Raw genomic sequence first — 19078 nt, forward strand, 5'->3', positions numbered from 1 at the left:
CGCGTGCTTCAATATTGAAAGAAGAGTGAGATGAATCAGCGTCATACTAACACACAAATATCACATCATACTGACTGACAGGTAAACACGCTACACAAAGTTGATAAAAGCTAATTAAACAAAGAGTAGAAGTTCAGTTCTAGTCAAAAGATTTTTCAGTGCTTACAGATATACAGGCGCGCGCACGCACGCGCGCGCGTGTCTGTGTGTGTGTGTGTGTGTGTACGTGCATAGAATGGTATTGACTGGCGTAAAGATTTCCTGAAATAATGGAAACACAGATATTGTATATAAGCAACGGACCTCCACATACTCGGTACGCTTTCTCTCGTATCCTTAGCAGATAGAAACAGCCCAACTTGCTGAAAGATGAAGTTCCTTCTTGGTGTAGCATCTCTGATAGCTGGCCTGCTGGTAGTCACAGCACAAGAGAAGCCGAACTGTGAGCAGATTAAGGAATTAGTTTGCAGTAAGTTAACTTTCAAGTCTTTAAATTATTAGTGAAATATAGTTATTTATAGCCTTATTTTATTTGTTTATTTATTTATATGCTTGTGAAACCCAGGGGCACTCAGACCCTAAACATTGGCGAGAAAGCTGAGCATTAGAAAGTATAGTACATTAGAGAATCAACACAAAATAGTGATTTGTATTAAAATATATACAAAATTAAGATTAATGAAACAGAGCAAAAAGCGTATAATCAATGTGGCTCTTCTATAACTAAGAGCGATAGAAGAACAATTATACATTGATAGAGAAGCAGTTTGTGCAATTTTTGCAGAATATTTAGGCAAATGGAACTGAGCAAGGTTCATGGTACACTCTTCTATTGAGAACCAAAAGTTTATCAGACTCGAAGAATGCGAAGAGCTCATTCAAGATGTTGATTCTGATACCCCTTCTTTCCTGGTTCAATCAGAAAAAATGACGAGTCGGGGTATTTCGAATCCGTTCGCAATCAAACAAACAGATAAAGCATGAAGTGGCGATGACAATATGCTGACAGACAGAAAATTTCGTTTTCAAAAATCATCGTCCAAAATGATGCTGATCATTTTGATTTCGATAACAAAGAAATCATTCACGAGACATTAATTCCACCATGTAAGAGAGTGAATTAAGAATACTATGCAAAAGGTTCGTTCGAGCTTTGGATCCTCCATCCAGGAATGTGACGGAATTATGGACAGCGCTGCAGCAAGCCTGGATGGAAATATCTGTGGAACGCTTTCGTGAACTAGTGGACTCAATGCCTCGCTGTGTGACTGCCCTTATCCGGGCAATAGGTGAGCATACCCGTTACTAGGTAAGTGTCCCATGACTTCTGTCCACTCAATGTAGTTTTTGTGTTTGTACACGTGAGTCGTTACAGTTAGACCATTATATATACGCAAATAGGACAGATATGGAAATGTATGCAGCATTCATGAGAAATAAAAGATTGAGCAAGGATTCGCTAAGCAGATAAGCCTAAAGCAACTTAACTTTTCATGCAAAAATGCATGAAAAGTTAAGGAACCAGACAACGTCTCCTGGAGATATCTGCCTTATGAGTTTGAAAAGATCGAATTTATTCTTTCGATCGCTGCTGGAGAGAAAAGGGCCAATTGGTTTCACTTATGCGAATCTTTTCGGACTAACATTTGGGCACCTCCAGATGACAGTCATTTTGGTCGTTTTATTTTACTTCCTTTATTCATGCGATGTGTGTGTGTGTGTGTGTGTGTGTGTGTGTGTGTGTGTGTGGAAATATGCTGAATTCGCTCATCTGCTATTTTTAAAAAAATATTTTCTTCTCTTTAACATTTAGAGTCGATAGATAAAATTGCAGAGTGCATTGGCGAAGTACCGAAGGTAATTAAATCTGTTTCTCTATTATTTATCAAGTTTCATTATCAGTTTAAATTGAAAACTTATAAACTGTTTGGTATTATTAATAACCAAAGTTTTTCTACTGGACTCCAATATAAATCCCTAATAAAATGCTTCAGATAACGTTATTTCATTAAAAAGCATTTATTGTAAAATTACTTACCTTACTAAAGGAATACTGAAGTTTTAAGCTGAATAATAAACGGTTATTTTTAAATAACGGGAACCCAAGTAAATTAATAAGCAAATATTAAAATATTCCTAAAACATAAAACACAAAACGCATTATGGAGTTACAAAATAACATTTAGTAATTTCTTACATTAAAGGTACCGGAGAAAAAAAAACATCTGTAAAAGTACAGGTTTGAAGCTGATTAAATTTAAGGCGCACATTATGCAAATTATTCATGCCTATAAAAACACGGGTTGTGACCTCGTCTTCATTCCCGTTTTTTGGCTTAATTAGTGGGATAGCCACATCTCCAGTATTCAGGATGGAAAGTCATTGTCGTTTAGATGATTCTTTGAGATGCCGAGCTGTTGGACGACCTGAAGCTGGGCGTGGCAGGCGGAGGAGGCACTTTGGCTTAATGTGTCATGCAGTGTCGTGTTGGCACCATGGAAAAGGCGGTGTTCTCGTGTGGCAGAATAATGATCGACGCCGGTACCCCTCTTTATGGTTTTGATAGGGGTACCGTAACTGCTCAGAGGTACATGAACAGATCCTCGAACCATATGTGCGACTCTTTAGTGGTACGGTCGGCCTAGATTTTCTTTTCATGAACGACAATGCCACTGCACATAGAGATAAAGTGGTGGAGGAATAATTTGAAACTGAAGATATCCAACGGCTGCCGTGACCAGCACGATCTGCAGACTTAGTCCTAAATCCAATCGAACATGTATGGGCACCCTTTGGGGTCTTGTTGCAAGTCAGCAGTCAACTCCTTGGTCACTTGGTGAGCTAAGGTCTGCGCTGGTGGAAGAATGGGATTTGTTGCCACAGAATTTTATAGACACCCTTATATCGAGCATGGTTCACCGCTGTCAGACCTGTTTAGCAGTTGATGTGGATCATACACCGTGATCATACATCTGTAATGTGACCTTTTCATAATTCTTATAGAACCCCTATAAATGTCCCTTATAAATGTATGAAGCTTTTCGCTGTCTTCTCATTTCATCGTTATTCTGTGGTGCACCACCATAACAAGCTTTGTCCCGATTCATCGCATGCTGCATGAGTTACACCACATTTTCTACGTGTTCTATTAATGTTATCGAGCAGTGTAAAAGGAACATCATATACAAAAATGTATTTAAATTTAGCAAAATATACAATGGTACGTTCGGAAGAAAATTTCAAACGCGCATAGATGATCATAAAAACACTAAAGAATCAGAATTGGCAGAACACCCTTTGGAATGCATGCAGGCGTATAGTTATGGGAATTTTGCATCAGTGGGGGAGGAAGAGCCTTTGAAAGCAGAAATATAAAAGAAGCCGTTTACATTAAGAAATTTAGCCAGGTGACTTTAAACAGAAACGAGGGCAAAAATATTGGGGTTAGTGGAATGGGCTTTACAGAAATAAAATACGTAGGGACTAGCGGAAACATGAGAAGGCTAGATACTGGATTTCAGACACCTAATACAATACATCAACAGTTAGAGAAAGATCAATTTTGTAATCCTAGTTCTGAGTCATTATGTATGTGAATAAGAACGTGGTAAAGGATTTGTAACGCAATGTTCGTGTATGAAAATTATTTATCGTGGTGTACAAAGTGTGTGAATAGTTTATTTCTGGACTACTGAAGTAGTTATCGAGCTTGATTGCCTGGAAATACACGGACGTTTTCAGTTCTGGGTTAGGAGTTTCCTGAAGTGGATTTCTTATGAACTTGAACACAGAATCCCGACATCAGAGAAAAACCTAATGATGTCCGTAAGTTAATTGTTTTGTTCAATTTAGCTCGATGATGCTGCATGTTTCGTTCTCAGAATGGGAATTATTCCTGTGGTCATTGATACTTCTTTTTTTTTAATTCAATGGGTTGCAGCAGGTGAAGAGGACAACTTGAATGTCTTAAAAGGGAGTTTTTGTTCATCATGATTTGGTAGTCTTATGCCAATAATGAGGGAAACAAAAAATATGTAAGAGACGCTTCGATTTGACTAAAGTCCACATCTCATTATTTTTTTAAAATTAAAATAACCAGGTGGTATGAGAAAATATACACTGGCGAGTCACTTCATATGGAACATGGAGTCTTGGACTATATGGTTTTTCAAGTATGCAGGAAAGCGATACAAAGCTATGTATCGCTTTCCTGCACATGTTTTTTTCAAACCCCATGAGTGCCAAAGTAGAGAGGATGACAGCAATTATCCAATATTCAGAGTGATGCCATTGAATTATTTTGAGGTAATGGACCAATCCTGTCGTGTACTGACAGTATAGACACTGTAAGTTCTCGAGAAGGTGGAATGATAGGGAGTGTGTTCGTGGCATGTACCTGGTCCCCGTACCTACTGGAGGGTATCCCGAACACCAGAGCACGCCTTAATATCGTTGAGGATCGGGTACACTAGCACAGTTGCCTGTTCACCCCAACGAAGAGAGGTACATCCAAGATGACAATGAAACTACTCACCGCTCCCAAATGTGTGAAAGAGTGGGTTAAAAAATACGAGGAAGATATCAATCAGTTGTCCTCCGATCCCAGTCCGCTTCATTCCTGTCTTCGCGGGGCAGAACAGTGGTTATAATCACTTTCTTACAGGCTGGAAAAGGCCAGGTTCGAATTCCGTCAAAGACGTGAAGAACATTTCTGTTTTTTTTTTTTTTTTCAACCCGTAGCTGAGTGACGAACGGTCCCAGGCGAATATAGCAAGGTTTCCTTCTCAAGAAACTTGGGTTTTTCTTCTAACAAAACGGGGAAACCGACGAGAGAACACAACACATAAAATTTATGGACATGATGGATGCAAAAGGTTGTTCTCGGGTAACCATTTTTGGTTTACGTGATTCTTTATTATTATGTTAACGAATTGATAGATACTACATTATTATATCACGTGGGAGATTAAGTAATTTATGATCAAAATGATGAAATTTTATATGAATTGAACCATTTTGATGCCAAACCTTAAACTATTATGGCTACCTTTCTGGAACTCACTGTTTCCCCTCTACAGAGTTAGACGGGTTAGGGTTAGACCTGAAGAAGGGAAAGAGCGAATTCCCAAAACGTAGCCAGAATAGTTTAAGTTCTTGAGGTGGTATATCATTGAACAGTATATCATTTCGATAATAAATTACTTAAATACCATGTGATATAATAGTGTAGTGTCTAGTAGTTCATTAACATGATATTTTTTCTTTCTTGGCCGAGTCACTTCAGGTTATATAATTGGTCCAATATTCTTACTGATTGGCTGAAGATTCTAAATTCTAATTTAGATGAGGGACTTATGAATATAAGTCCCTCATTTAAAATAAGGAAAACACCAGAGATAAGGGTAATGTTCGAATATGAATAGGAATACTCTTGTTCACTTTAGCCAACCAACTTTCTCCAAGTTAAAACGAATTAAGATTTATTTACTTTCACCATTAGACTGGGGTTTGCACCATTTTCAATGTTACTCGTATCTGTATAAAATGGGTTGTCAAGAGTGGTTAAATTTCTGAGACGTTAAGGAAAGTCTTGCACGAATACAATTAGTTTACTTGTAACGTATATCTGGGCTTACACTTAATATTTTGTAGTCGCATAAATAATTTAAGAGTATATAAAATATTTAAAAAATAACTTAATGACTTTTTCAAAAAATATCTTAACTCCATTTTTATATCCAGGGTCTCGCTGAACTTACAGCCAGCCCTTGTTTCTGCATCCTCTGCATTTAGTTCAAATGCAGAGGATGCAGAAAACAGACATTAAACTAAAACACGTTATTTTTTGTACAGACTCTTGAAGAGACTAAAAAAATTGAGGAGTTTAAAGATTGCAATGATGTGAAATCAGCATTGGAAACGGCATGCAAGGTAAGTGTTAAAGCTTTTAATCCCTATTCGGTTCTATTCTGTTTTTAGAAACTTTAATGATTGTATAGGAAGAAAATTTGATATGCTTTGTGCAAAAAATATCATCTGATCGCTTGGCCATGAATACAAGGAAAAGAAATTAAGATGATGAATTCCGTGTCTCTCAAACTTATTAAATTAACTTTACTAATGAGCAAAGTTTCCGTGCTCGTGTCATCGGCCCTCTTGGTGACTTCTACCTAATTTTTTATGTAGTAGACCTGGCCAGGACATCGCTGCAGCAATTGTCTACATCCAAGCAGTTCTAGAAACACTTTCAAATAAACCCAACTGTTCTCTCACATATGAGCGCCTGCAAACATAAGAAGTTAATAGCAAAAATAATTACTTCTTCCTGCAACCAGTCGATTCGGAGGGAGAAGCCTAAGCCAAATGTCGTTCCGTGGTAGACACCTGAGCTTGAGTCCGTCCACACCAAGAGAAAAGCATTTCAACTCATTCTCTCGTCGTATCCCTCAGTAAAGTCAATTCTCTCCGTGAAGAAATCCGTCGGACTAGGAATGACTATAGCTCACTTATAAGACAGCAGAAAAGAGCTTTCTGGGAGAGACTTGAATCTGCCACTGGAAACTCCGATCCCTGGAGAGTGATGTTCACCACTAACAGGTTCCTCAAGGATGAGATAACTAATTCTACCACCACACCCTAAGGTGTTAGGCCTACGTCCTAGCTTGAATCAATGGATAATATCCTCAACCATCCTCCCCAAACCAAGTGGAAAAGGCCCGGGTTCAATTCCCATCGATGACGTAAGGATATTTAATGGGCCTTTTTCATTCCGTGGCTGAGTTAGTCGGTCTCAGGCGCAGATAACAACGTTTCTTCCCCAGAAACTGGAGTTTTTCGTCCAGCAAAACAGGCCGGACAAAAAACCAGCCTGTTTTGCTGATCGACAAGAGAACACATGCAATTTATAGACACAAAACACTTGGGTAGATGTAATCAATTACTGGTAACCTTAATCAATCATTTTATTTCTCCAATTAGTCACTGCAGCCACAACAACAACAACAACACATATATATTGCCTGGTAATTTCGATAGATTTCAAAGGGACATGTGATATGCCCTGCTGGCCCAGCATCCTGGGAAGGCTGCGGCAAACGCATACTCCACTCAACCGGAAGATTACAATTTACACCTCATACAGAAGCCTCACTCGTTCTTTCCACAGAGGAGCCTCCAAGGGCTCGGTCCTGGGCACTTTCCTCTGGAATGTTATTCCAGTTGAGCTCCTTGCTGAGGCCCTGTTACCACCCAAGCATTCGCATTCGCTGAATACCTTTCCTTATCGGTCGCTGCAAACTCAAGAACATCTCTTAAAGCCAACGCAAATCATGTTATTCAAGTCTTGCAGCGTTGGTCCGAACTCCATGAGCTACGTATCTGCCCACAGAAAATTCAGTCCACCCTCTTTAAGGGATTCCTGAAACAACAAGACCCTCACAGATTAAAATACAAGGAACTACCATCAAACTGGTCACCGAACTTAAACAGCTGGGCATCGTCTTGGTCTGCAAGCTCATCTATCTTCCCGCATCTTTCTCATCTTCGTACCATGGTCAGGAATTATACAGTCCTCATTGCTCAAGTTAGCCAGTCAGAGTGGAGATTGAACCGCCGCATGCTTAAGTTGCTGTACAATTCCATCTTTCTACCAATCATTGCATAAGCTCCAGGGTCTGGCTTCACCGAGCTGCATTGAACTGCAACCAGAGCAAGCCTAGAAACTATCCAGCAATGTGTCCTTCTATCACCAGGGCCTGCTGCACGGTCAATTTTGCGACACTCCAGGTCCTCGCTGGCGTACTTTCGCATGATCTACAGGTCCTCCGTCCAGGTCCAGGACTTTATTACTGCTCGTCCAGGGATTTACCAACCTCCATCCTTGGGTATACCATCAACGCCCTCAATGACAGCAAGACTGGGAAGAAACTAATTGCAGCGAAGCTTCTACAAAACCGGCAGGGCAAATGGACAGGTCCTGACAAGGCTCTAATTACTAAAAAATTTCTTCCCGACGTTTCCCTTGTTTTCCCCAAAGCGCCATCCTGGTTCTCCCCAGGTCCATGCACAATGCATCTAATCACTGGTCATGGTTCTACCAATCAAAAATTGATTTTCATGGGCATAATAGACACCCTCTATTGTTCTTATGGACAGATGGAGGACTGGAATCATCTATTATACATCTGCACACTCTATGAGGAACTTCGTAGCATTATTTACACAAAGATCCAAGGCTTTCGATAGTGACATGAACTCTTGCCCATAACAGAAGAAGAGTACTATCATGAGTTCACCAAATTTACCAAAGATCTGTTCTCAGGATGGAAGACCCTTCCACCTATCATACACGCCTACTCATACTGTGAACCATGAATGATGCCTAGACCTTAGCCAGCTGAATACTCCTGCAATAGCTTCACAGACTCTACTGCGCTGATCAAACTTTCAATATATCTGGTAACCCCGATCTTATCGGTGCAAGATTTACAAACTCTGTCATTCGATCGAGTAGGAGTCTAATGGCCTTTGAGCCCTACTACGTCTTTGGCGATTACCACCCGGCTTCCTTGCTGTATGACTTTCTGGGGAAGCAACTTGAACTCGGGCGGATGCCTTCTGTACAGCCGCAACGCTTTATCTCTCTCCCTTTTGCTCTATATCCCCGTGCTCATTTATAAAAAAATGTTTATTTTTTTTTAGAAGCTGCCATGGAAATCTTAGGCGACTCTACGGTCGGCCCTGCAAGAGTATCATTGCCTCTTTTGTACTGCCTCGTTTCCATCCATGTGTTGAGTGACGGGCAATAGGGGACCCTTCGATAAACGGCCAGAAGAACAATACAATCGAAAACTACACTTCATAAAGCCTACACTTACGAATACACATTCTGGCCTTTACAATGAACTGTATGCATCACAGAGTTACAATTCGTTGTTGGGGGTGTTATCAAAATGACATTTGATACTTTTTTTTACATATGTATATGACTATATCGTCCTTAGAAAAGTTGCAGTTATTGTACATAATTTATCTTGACCTGAAACCTGCTACGTAAAGTTGTCCATGAGCAAAAACAATTCGACTTTTGTTGAATGTTCAACCCTGAGATTTATTGATTGTGGTGACAAAAGCTAAGCAATCGTCTTCTCTTCGAAGTAAACGTCAAATTAGTTGCATTAGAAGCTAAATCAATTCTCGGGATTTGAAAATCGGTTGGAATTTTTTTTAATCTTAATTTTACTGCTAAATAAAACCTATTTCAAAAGGAATCCGGTCGACACCTTGTACAGTCTTTGAGTTATTCAAAGAGCGTTCCGGACAGAGAGACACGAGCAAATTATTATCTAGCTTTGAAACGATATTCTTTAAATTGATAGTAAACTCTAAAAATATAAATTACTATAAATGAATAATTAATATTACACCTTTTTTGTTTTCTTTGCAGATGGACATAAATGATCTCAAGGCGAAATCCGTAAGTTTCTGATTTAACCACAATTTAAATTGTATTTATACTGTTTTGCCGATTATCGAGGGTATATCGTAAACACAGCACGTTTGCTGTTCTGACTGGAAAGCCAGAAACACACATTCATTTTTAAAATTTTATTATTAAAAGTTAACTATTCTAAAGATTCGTATTGTTATTCTCTAAAGAACCTCATCTTTAGAGAAAATGAATTATCTTAAAATCTCTTTAGGAAATATTCCTAAAGGTCACGTAGAATAAGTTTACGTGGTCTTCCTGTGCGTTTCTGGACAATGTTGGTAACTTTAAAGTAAAGTTACAAGTATATTATATTACAAGTATATTATTATATATATTATATATTACAAGTTATTACAAGTATATTATATTATATATTACAAGTTATTACAAGTATATTATATTATATATTACAAGTTATTACAAGTATATTATATTATATTAAGTATATATACAAGGCCGTTACAAGTAAAAATAAGTTTTATGATAATTTTTATGGAGTTTTAGAATCATCGATGTACATTTTGATTTCATTATTTTGACCATTTCTTTATCATATTGTATTTATAACAACGGTTGTATAAAATATAATTCGTATTTACTTTTTATGTTTCTTTCAGGCTCCTATAATGGCCCTATGCAATGTAAGTTTTCCTATTTATGATATTATTTATAACGGCATTGAGCGCATAACTTTAGCAGTTTACTTTTACAAGCATTGCGTTTAGAGATTTCAATGGTTTATGAAAAGCAGATTCATGGGCTTCCTATAAATATCAGTTTCATTCCAAGGCAATCTTTACAAATCAATACATCAACTCCGATATGTTGGTTTGTGGAGTTGGTCTTTTTGGAGCAGTGCACATAAAACAGCACAAATAAACATCCTAATCCTGACACCACGTGGGCACGTGAAGGCAGAGGATCCTTGAACACGTGTATATACCTATATAAAACTAAATAAAAGGAAAACAAATCTAAGACGTACCTGAAATAAAAAATGACATCTGTTGCAAAGGTGAGAGAGAACCTTTAAAATCTCCCCGAATTCCACAGGAATATGTACTTGGTCAATTTGCAGTTAAACCGTATGTTCAGGATGATCAAGAAGATGGAAAGATGATCTGTCCTAACCCAACAAGCAGTCTAGCATGCTTATCCAGCTGGATTGTATTTCCAGGAAACATATTGCTTAAGGTACCTAGACTGTCTTGTCCCTCGTGAAGAGGAAGCCAAGGGTCCTGCTGTCTGACGATATCGTTGATTCTGGGGGCATCGATGATCCAGTTATAAGTTTAGTAAGTGTTAGAATATTTTGGGCAGCAATCTGCTGTTTCCAAGGCATCATGACTAAATTATAGAACAGCACTGATCTAGGAATGGTATTCTGTCTCCATGTTATTCTATTAAGGCGTTAAATGATCCAGTACTCTAACCCGAGAAATTTGATGAGGTAGATTTTTCGACGCTGATGATCCAGTGATGGAGGAATATAATTGTAGCAATAAACACAGCATTCAACATATTGGGTAATAAGCTGAGGGTCATGTATTCTTGCCTGCTTTTGATGTAGTGGCCACATCAAGAGCCACAATATTATTGAATACTACGATGTGGTTACAAAGGAACTGGATGCAAAAAATAATTTCATATCAAATACTTGAATTTCAGGGAAGCATTTGACACTATTGCACATGGAAGATTACTGTATAAATTGGAACAGAATGGTATTAAAGGTAAGTTGCTACAATGGATAAAAGGATGGTTGAGTGGGAGAAGACAGAAAATGGTAATCAATGGACGCTGCTCTTTTTGGACTCATGTTATTAGCGGAGTCCCACAAGTTTCGGTGTTGGGCGCACTGTTGTTTTATATATTTATCAATGATATTGATGAAGGTATATGAGGATAAATGCCGAAGTTTGCAGATGATACAAAGGGTTGTTAATGACAGTAATGGTAGTGCGCTACTGCAACAGGATCTAATAAATTTGGACAGATAGGCTGAGAAGTGGTAATGGTAACCAAAATTTAACATTGACAAAAGCAAAGTACTGCATATGGGTAGAAGTAGCCCCAGAGAAACATACCAACTGTGTGGTACTACACTGACAGCGGTAGAGAATGAAAAGGACCTGGGAGTAATTGTGCAGTCAGATATGAAGTTTTCTTAGCAATGCAGCCAGACTGCCAGAGCAGGTCATGGGGTTTTGTCAATGATATACAGGAATTTTGCTAGCAGGGAAAAGGAGGTGATTATCCCTTTGTATAAGGCAATGGTCAGGCCACGCTTTGAGTACTGCGTACAGGTCTGGAGGCCTCATTTTAGGAAGGATGTAGAGTTGTTCAGCGTGTTCAGAGAAGGGCAACAAGATTAGTGAGGGGAACGAAGGGATCCTCTTACCAAGAAAGGTTTAAGTTCTGCAAATTGCAGCGGCTGGAGACTAGGCATCTGCGAGGTGATCTGATTGAGGTGTATAAGGCCTTGAATGGGTTTAGCACGCTGAAGGCTGATGGGATTCTTCCGCTTGCTTAGGTTACGAACCTGAGGGGGCATAAATTCAAATTAAGGAACGACAGTTGTAGAATAAATGTGCGGAAATATGCATTTAGCCAGCGGGTGGTTAATTGCTCGAACAAACTTCCATCTGTCGTTGTTGAAGTTGATAGCTTAAATAAATTCAAGGAGGAACTGGAAAAACTTTTAGAGGCAATAGATGCGTGAAATTTTTTTTTTTTTTTTGATGCTGTATAAGCATTGTACTGCATGGGTTGGAGTTAATTTCTAGCTGGTTCACCTCAAGCAGCTATGTTTCGGTAATGCAAATAAGATCGAGCTGATATGAAGGAGAGACTGTAATGTGCTAAATTTGTTAAAAAGGCATCTGACGTTTTGTGTAAACAATTTGACTATGTCTTCAGTGGCTGTGGTAGCTAGCCAGCTCTGCTGGTTGTTATGCAGATGGGTTGCTCATGCGTCTGGCAGCAGGAGACTAATGGTTTCCTTTCCAAATAATGCTCGATCAATGTACGTTCCTGAGGGCCACCGCTTGAGGTCTAGCACAATGCGTGGGTTGTTAGGAGTACATGAAATTGTGAAAGAGGCATAAGTTGGGTCTCGTCTGCAAGGCTCTCACTTCCACCTGTATCCATATTCCAAAGCAAACAGGAACTTGATATCCGACCCCTTTGTTGACGGATTTAAGCGAGCCACAAACACTGTGGAGGAAAAGGTTGCTGAATTGCAGGTACCTAGTTATCATGTAGCAGCATGTTGTGGAGTGCCAGTTAGGAATCCTGCTTTTTGGAACTTTGGGGTTTCTGGGGGCTGTACATAGTATGTTGGGGCTGATCCCTGCCAGAGATGTGGAAAGGTCCCCATTTGGAGAAGCGCACTTCAGGCAGAAATTGAGCTGGGAGAGTATTGTCCCCCTCTCCCAATTAGTTCCTAGTTGCATTGAAGCAGAGTGATGGACACGAGCTCAGAAATCTGAGGTAAATGCTGTGCTGTGTCAGTTGAGTAAAATGATTAGTGAGGCGGCCGTAAGAGTATTTATTACCTCTCAATAGATCGGTTGGTTGCTGTTATCGCCATTGCCTTGATCAGAATTCAAAACAGTTATCTGCTGCGGTAGGATTTTCCCCTTCAGAGATGTCTCCGGTTGTTATTCCACCACTTTCCTGATTTTTCTGGGTAACTGGACTTCTCTCTAGAAGCTAATTGTTCAGTTGGTAGATCCTATTTTGTGCTGGTTCTTGCGCTTTCACGACAAAAATCACAAGACTGCTTTAGTCGCTTTGTTTATTAAATTTTTTAAATGATGGACATAGGCAAGCCGAATGCAAAAATTACAGCTACATGCATAACAGTTAACGATGACCTCAGATTTCTGGGGACAGATAACACAATCCTGTGTCATTTTAGAGGTGATATGACTTTCAGATTGTATTCTTTAATTTTAAACCACTTCTGCACCTGCCTCGAAGTTACGGTTAAATTTCAGTTAAAGTAAAATTTAGCTACGGTATTTGTAAAATTGCGAAAAGAACAACTCCAGGTCTATAGCTAATCCTTCTTGTCTTTGGTCTTAGCTACTTTCTTCAGGTAGGTATCTCCATAGGCAAGTATTAACCGTACTCAGTGACGTAAGTTAATTGCTAGCTTAATGTCTTACGATTGGCCGGAACACAGCAGACCATTCTCATAATCTTGTAAGTCTTGTAACTGGATAAAATTTAAAATAATAATTACTTGTCCATTTCTTGCATGTATAAAGTCGATCATTTATTCAGACATCCTCTTAGCTTACCATCAGTATATTACACTATCGAGTAATTTTAATAAACCATACTTTAGATATCTTTTTTTTTTAACACAACCCAAGGACACTATACCCTACGCTCGCATGCGTACCAGTTCCAGCTGACATTTGCAGACATTATATACTGTTCAATGGCCTAAGTTGTTAATGCCACTGAAACCCTACAATCAATCAAGAGTGAACTCTTTCTTGCCTCCTCAAATACCAGAATTCCATGCGGTAATTTTCACCAATTTTCTTAATACCATGTATACTTAGTTTACTTGCTGTCGATGTTTACCTGAACGCTGATAATTAAATTAAATATTTTTATCTGTTTACTTACAGAAGGAAGAATTCAAGGCTGAATGTGACAAGTGTAAAGTAAGGCATAAATTTTTTAATTATTAATGTCAAGTCGTTTGTTTGCTAATTTAAAGTTCGTTCATTTAAAACCATTCAGTAAGGGTTAATGGGATGCATTAATTTCTGATGACAATACAAACCATGTATTATAATAATATATGGTTTGCTTTGTTCTCCTCTTTTTCTGCCAAAATGGTCCCGAATTAGTGACGTGTGTTTATTTTAAATTTGGACATAACAGCAAACTTATGGCTTCGTATCTGATAACCAATGATCATTTTAGAACATGCTCTGATATATTGTTCTGAATAATAATACATTCCGTTTTATATTTCATAGACATGTTTTGAAAAAGCATCAGGGAGCAAACAGGAATAACGAAATTTGTTGCCAAGGTCTCAACTGCAATTCAATGGTGGAAACAAGACGTATAAATTGATGTAGAATATGCAAAATGATGTATAATCAGTGTGTTTAACAATAAATAGCAGTAATAAAACAATGGCTGGTTTATTGAAAATTTACACACAACATGAAGAATTTTCTGTTCCCTTTGAGAGTATGGAAATATCTCAAGGAAGCCATTTTCTCTTTATACTCGTGAAGGGCCACGTAAGGCGAAAATAACTTACAAGATACAAAATAAAGAACACTGACTTAAAGAACTTAGACGTATTTACTTGAATTAATAACGTTTCTCTCAGTAAACGCATGCAGTATGCTTTATATTTTAACAGAGACTTAATTTATTCATACTGTTACAAAATATTTCTTTAATAGTAGTCATGCACAAGTCAGACAGTTTTGGCCAGGGGATTGCTGACTGCTGGCCAATCATGGCTTGGCCAGCAGTCAGAAATCCCCTGGCCTAAAACTGGAGTAACTCAAGCACATTTTGTATGTCATTAAAATATTATTATTATTATTATTATTGTTGCTCTTATATTATTCCACCTCGGGTTCCACCTCGAGACGGGTATTGCTACCAAGTACATAGGGTGGTTGTTGTTATGTCTGGTGTTACTGTTGGTCGAGGAACTCTCTGACTGTCCTTCAGGTGTTCAGGATTGCGACTTTCTGGAATTCCTTGTAGGTGTTCGCTGGGAGACCTATCGCTGCTAGGCTGTTATATAGGGTCTTTGGCACCATACCTGTGGTTGACACGATGATCGGGATGGTCGTTACTTGTTGCATATGCCACATCTCTTTGATCTCCTGTCTTAGGTTCGTGTACTTCCTGATTTTTTCCATGGATTTTCTGAAGGTTGCCAGTGTTGGGTACCGCTATATCAATCAGATAGGTAGCTTTTTCCTTCTTGTCCACAGGGGTTATGTCCGGTCTGTTGTGCGGGATTGTCGTATCAATTCCCCCATTCTTTACGGGCTATGGTCAGTCTCTTGATGGCTGACTTTTGATAGTGTTAGTCATTATCCTGGTCGATCTCATAATCTCCTTGTGGTAGGTGGTTGAAGTTGCTTTCCGAGTGGTTTTCCTTCCAATTGTCACATACGGAGGAGGGCGCTGTTGTCTGCCTACTTGGTTAGTCGCACATGTTTACTGCTCCAGATTTTTGCTTTTAAAAATTAATGTTAACAATGAGTTTTGTTTTAAAACATATACCAACGGATTCCTCGTCGTGTGGACTATCGTGGGAGTAAGTTTATTTTGATTTTTGGGTTCTCCGCTGGGATATTTTCGTTATTTATCCGGCGCTATTGTCTGTGGGCCGGGTCACCACGCCGCCATAGACATAGCATTGGAGAGTGCGGTCACTCTATCTTGGCCGCCACGAAAGTATCTAGGCGACCTTGACTGGGGGTGGGTTTCCCCCTTGTGTGCTGACAGTGGATAGATTTGCTTGTGACTTAAGTGCGCTTGAACATTCCGGCAGCTCTGCTGACCTTGAAATTCTCACCACGTTTTCTCCTACTGACCTTGCTGACCGACGGCAAAAAGATCTGCATTGTCTTCCTCGGAGCGTCTACTGTGCTACAACTGATTCTATCATGTTTTCTGTATTCCCTCCCTCCTCACTTATTCAAATTTTCCGCGACTGACTTTCAACTCCTCCCGTTTCTTGCCCCAAATTGACGCACGAACTTGTGCTTCATCGCATGCATCCTGCAGCTGTTGTGGAGGACTTTACACCGTATAGCTTGCATCCCGCTAAACCAGAGAGCCCCGCAAATCCGAAATCGTAGGGAAATGGAGAATGGAATGGAAGAGACAGAGCTTGGTGCTCCAAGCACAATTGAGGTCACGCCACCAATACAGGGGACACAACCAAACTCAACCGAAAGAACAGAGGAGACCAAGGATCCAAAACCGGTCACGAAGAGGAAAAATACAAAATCGACGTTACCGAAATTTGATCGGGAAACCCGGAGTACAAGTGAGGCCAAGCAACCAAGCGATCAGGTGGGAGGACTTGAAGAACAGCATAAAATGGCAGAGGGAACCATCCTAGACCCGACACTCCCACAGGGAACTGTGCCAGAGCAGACACTCCTACTGCGTATGGCCCTCGAAAATATAATGAAGGAGAATAGTAGTAGGATCTCTTCATCCATCCGTGCAGAAATAATCCTGCAATGGAATAAGCTGGAGACCATACTAATAAACACACATACAAATTACCAGAGAACAATAGCAACCCTGGAAGCCCTACGTGCAGATGGCGGCAATCAAATGCCACAGCGCGCCCCATCATATGCTCAAGCGCTGAGGAACACACCCACAGAAACACTGAGAATGGGCAAGGCCACAGAAGCTAAAAAGAAAACACTTCTGCCAACGCCCAATATAGTCATTTTAAGACCAACAGGGGAAGAAACCAGTACAAGTGAGGAAATCAAGAAAAAAGTAATCCAAAACCTCAGAGAAGAATTCGGAGCAACCAGAATAAAAGCCATAAGAAAGACCAGAAATCCAGGGATAGTAATAGAAACGGAGAGTAAGGAAGAAGCAGAAGGAATTATAACAAACCCCAAGATCCCTACACTGGGCCTCACAGCGGAGGCCCCGAAGAGAAAAAGGCCCTCAGTGGTTATCTTCAACATGGACCAGGATTTGACCCCTGAACTTCTGGCTGAGGAGATCTACAGGAAGAATCTAAAAAGTGCACTCCCAGACCGGGATGGGAAAGTGCTGGTTTTCCCAAAATACAAAACCAGAGTAAATAACAGTGGCAACTGTAATTGGGTCATAGAACTTGCCCCTGAGGCTTGGCGAATTCTACGAACACAGAGTACCATCTATGTGGAGTGGAGCAGTCATAAGTATAGGGAGCATGTGGCAGTAATAAAGTGCTATAGGTGCTGCAAGTATGGCCACACCTCCCATACCTGCAACCAGAAAGAAGCTACGTGCGGCCACTGCTCAGAGAAAGGGCATGAATTTAAAAACTGCCCAAACAGGGAGAAAGATTCCATATGCGTCAATTGCAAATCCCTGAGGCTGGACCACACACACTCCATACGGGATGCAAAATGCCCAACGTACCAAAAAGTAAAGAGTGTATTCCAACAACGAATTGATTATGGGGACACACCATAAGAAATATAACTACGGAGTTCTGAAGATACACCAGATCAATGGGCAGCGTGCCAGGGCAGTGGTTGACCAGGTGCGCCACAAAGCCGATGAAGAAAATGCCGACATCATCCTTATCCAGGAGCCCTATACACACACACAAAGCAGGTCAGGGGATTCCCAATGAGTTATAAAATTATCCAGAGTGACGAGGATACCCCATGGGCAGCAGTAGTAGTGAGGAATCCGGAAATAGCGGCAACAAAATTACCACAGTTCTGTACGCCCTGGGCTGCCTGTGCTCATATAATCAGCTCAATTGGGAGCTTCTACGCAATTTCATTGTACTGCAGACCTGGTGTGGAAATCGACTTTGCTATCACATATCTCCAATCCGTCCAGACAACCCTAGCAGGACAAAGAATAATTGTAGGAGCAGATGTAAACTGCCGCTCCCCTGTTTGGCACAGTGCCACACCGGACCGCCGCGGAACCAGAAATGGACAAAGACTGGACGAATTCCTGGCAAATTCAATCCTCACAGTCAAAAACCAACCCTTTAACCTGCCAACATTCTGCAATACCTTGTGGGAAGCCACGATTGATATCACCCTGACCACAAGGAATATTGAAGCCCACGTGACCGATTGGACAGTGCAAAATGCCTGGACCACATCGGATCACCGTACAATAACCTACCAAATCAGAAGATCAATGACAAAAATAACTACAAACAGGAATTTGCATTGGCAAACAGATTCGCAATCCAAAAGGCAGACTGGGAACTCTTCAGAGTACAACTGACCAGCAAGGCGCAAAAAACGCTGGAGGAACTGGATAGACAGGCGGTGGACAGTGAGATTAAAAACCCAGATACACTCCAAGAGAAAATCACCAGTATCATAACTGAAGCAGCAGAGACAGCGATGAAGAGGAAAACCCCCTCAGTCGGGGACATGCCCTGGTGGACTCCAGAATTGCAAAGATTGAGAAAAGAAGTCCAGACAAAACGGAAAGAATTCCAAAGAGCACGGGGAACATGGCCACCAACAGAGGTAGCAGTACTAAGGCAACAATACAAAGAGGTGCGAAACACCTATACAGAAAAAATTAAAAAGAACAAGCGAGCCTCTTGGGAAAACCTGGTCTCCAAGACAGGGAACGAGAACCCCTGGGGCGTAGTGTATAAAATCACCACAAACAAGCTCCCCAGGGGAGAAGCATCCACTGTAACGAGGATGCCCAATGGAAGCCTGACCAAAACGTGGGAGGAATCGATTACCAATATCCTTAGTACTATCATCCATGAACCACCAGATATCCTTAATTAACAACAAAAGGTAATATGCCAGGCAAACCAAACGTATAGAACCCAAGAAATAGAACCGCCCT

At 40.2% G+C, this 19078-nt stretch overlaps 1 protein-coding gene across 1 annotated transcript; it reads left to right on the top strand.

Annotated features, from left to right (window-relative positions):
• The first annotated feature begins 317 nt into the window (after positions 1–317).
• LOC150076182 (uncharacterized) lies at positions 318–14641 on the top strand. The gene is made up of 7 exons (XM_090387594.1): positions 318–469; positions 1814–1857; positions 5854–5931; positions 9446–9475; positions 10108–10131; positions 14137–14172; positions 14494–14641. The coding sequence occupies exons 1-7, from the start codon at positions 370–372 to the stop codon at positions 14530–14532; spliced, it is 351 nt and encodes a 116-aa protein (XP_090243720.1). The 5' UTR covers positions 318–369; the 3' UTR covers positions 14533–14641.
• Positions 14642–19078: the final 4437 nt, after the last annotated feature.

Source organism: Mastigoproctus giganteus, chromosome 13, assembly GCF_048544385.1.
Source record: "Mastigoproctus giganteus isolate SK-2022 chromosome 13, ASM4854438v1, whole genome shotgun sequence".
In the NCBI taxonomy this organism is placed as follows: domain Eukaryota; kingdom Metazoa; phylum Arthropoda; class Arachnida; order Uropygi; family Thelyphonidae; genus Mastigoproctus; species Mastigoproctus giganteus.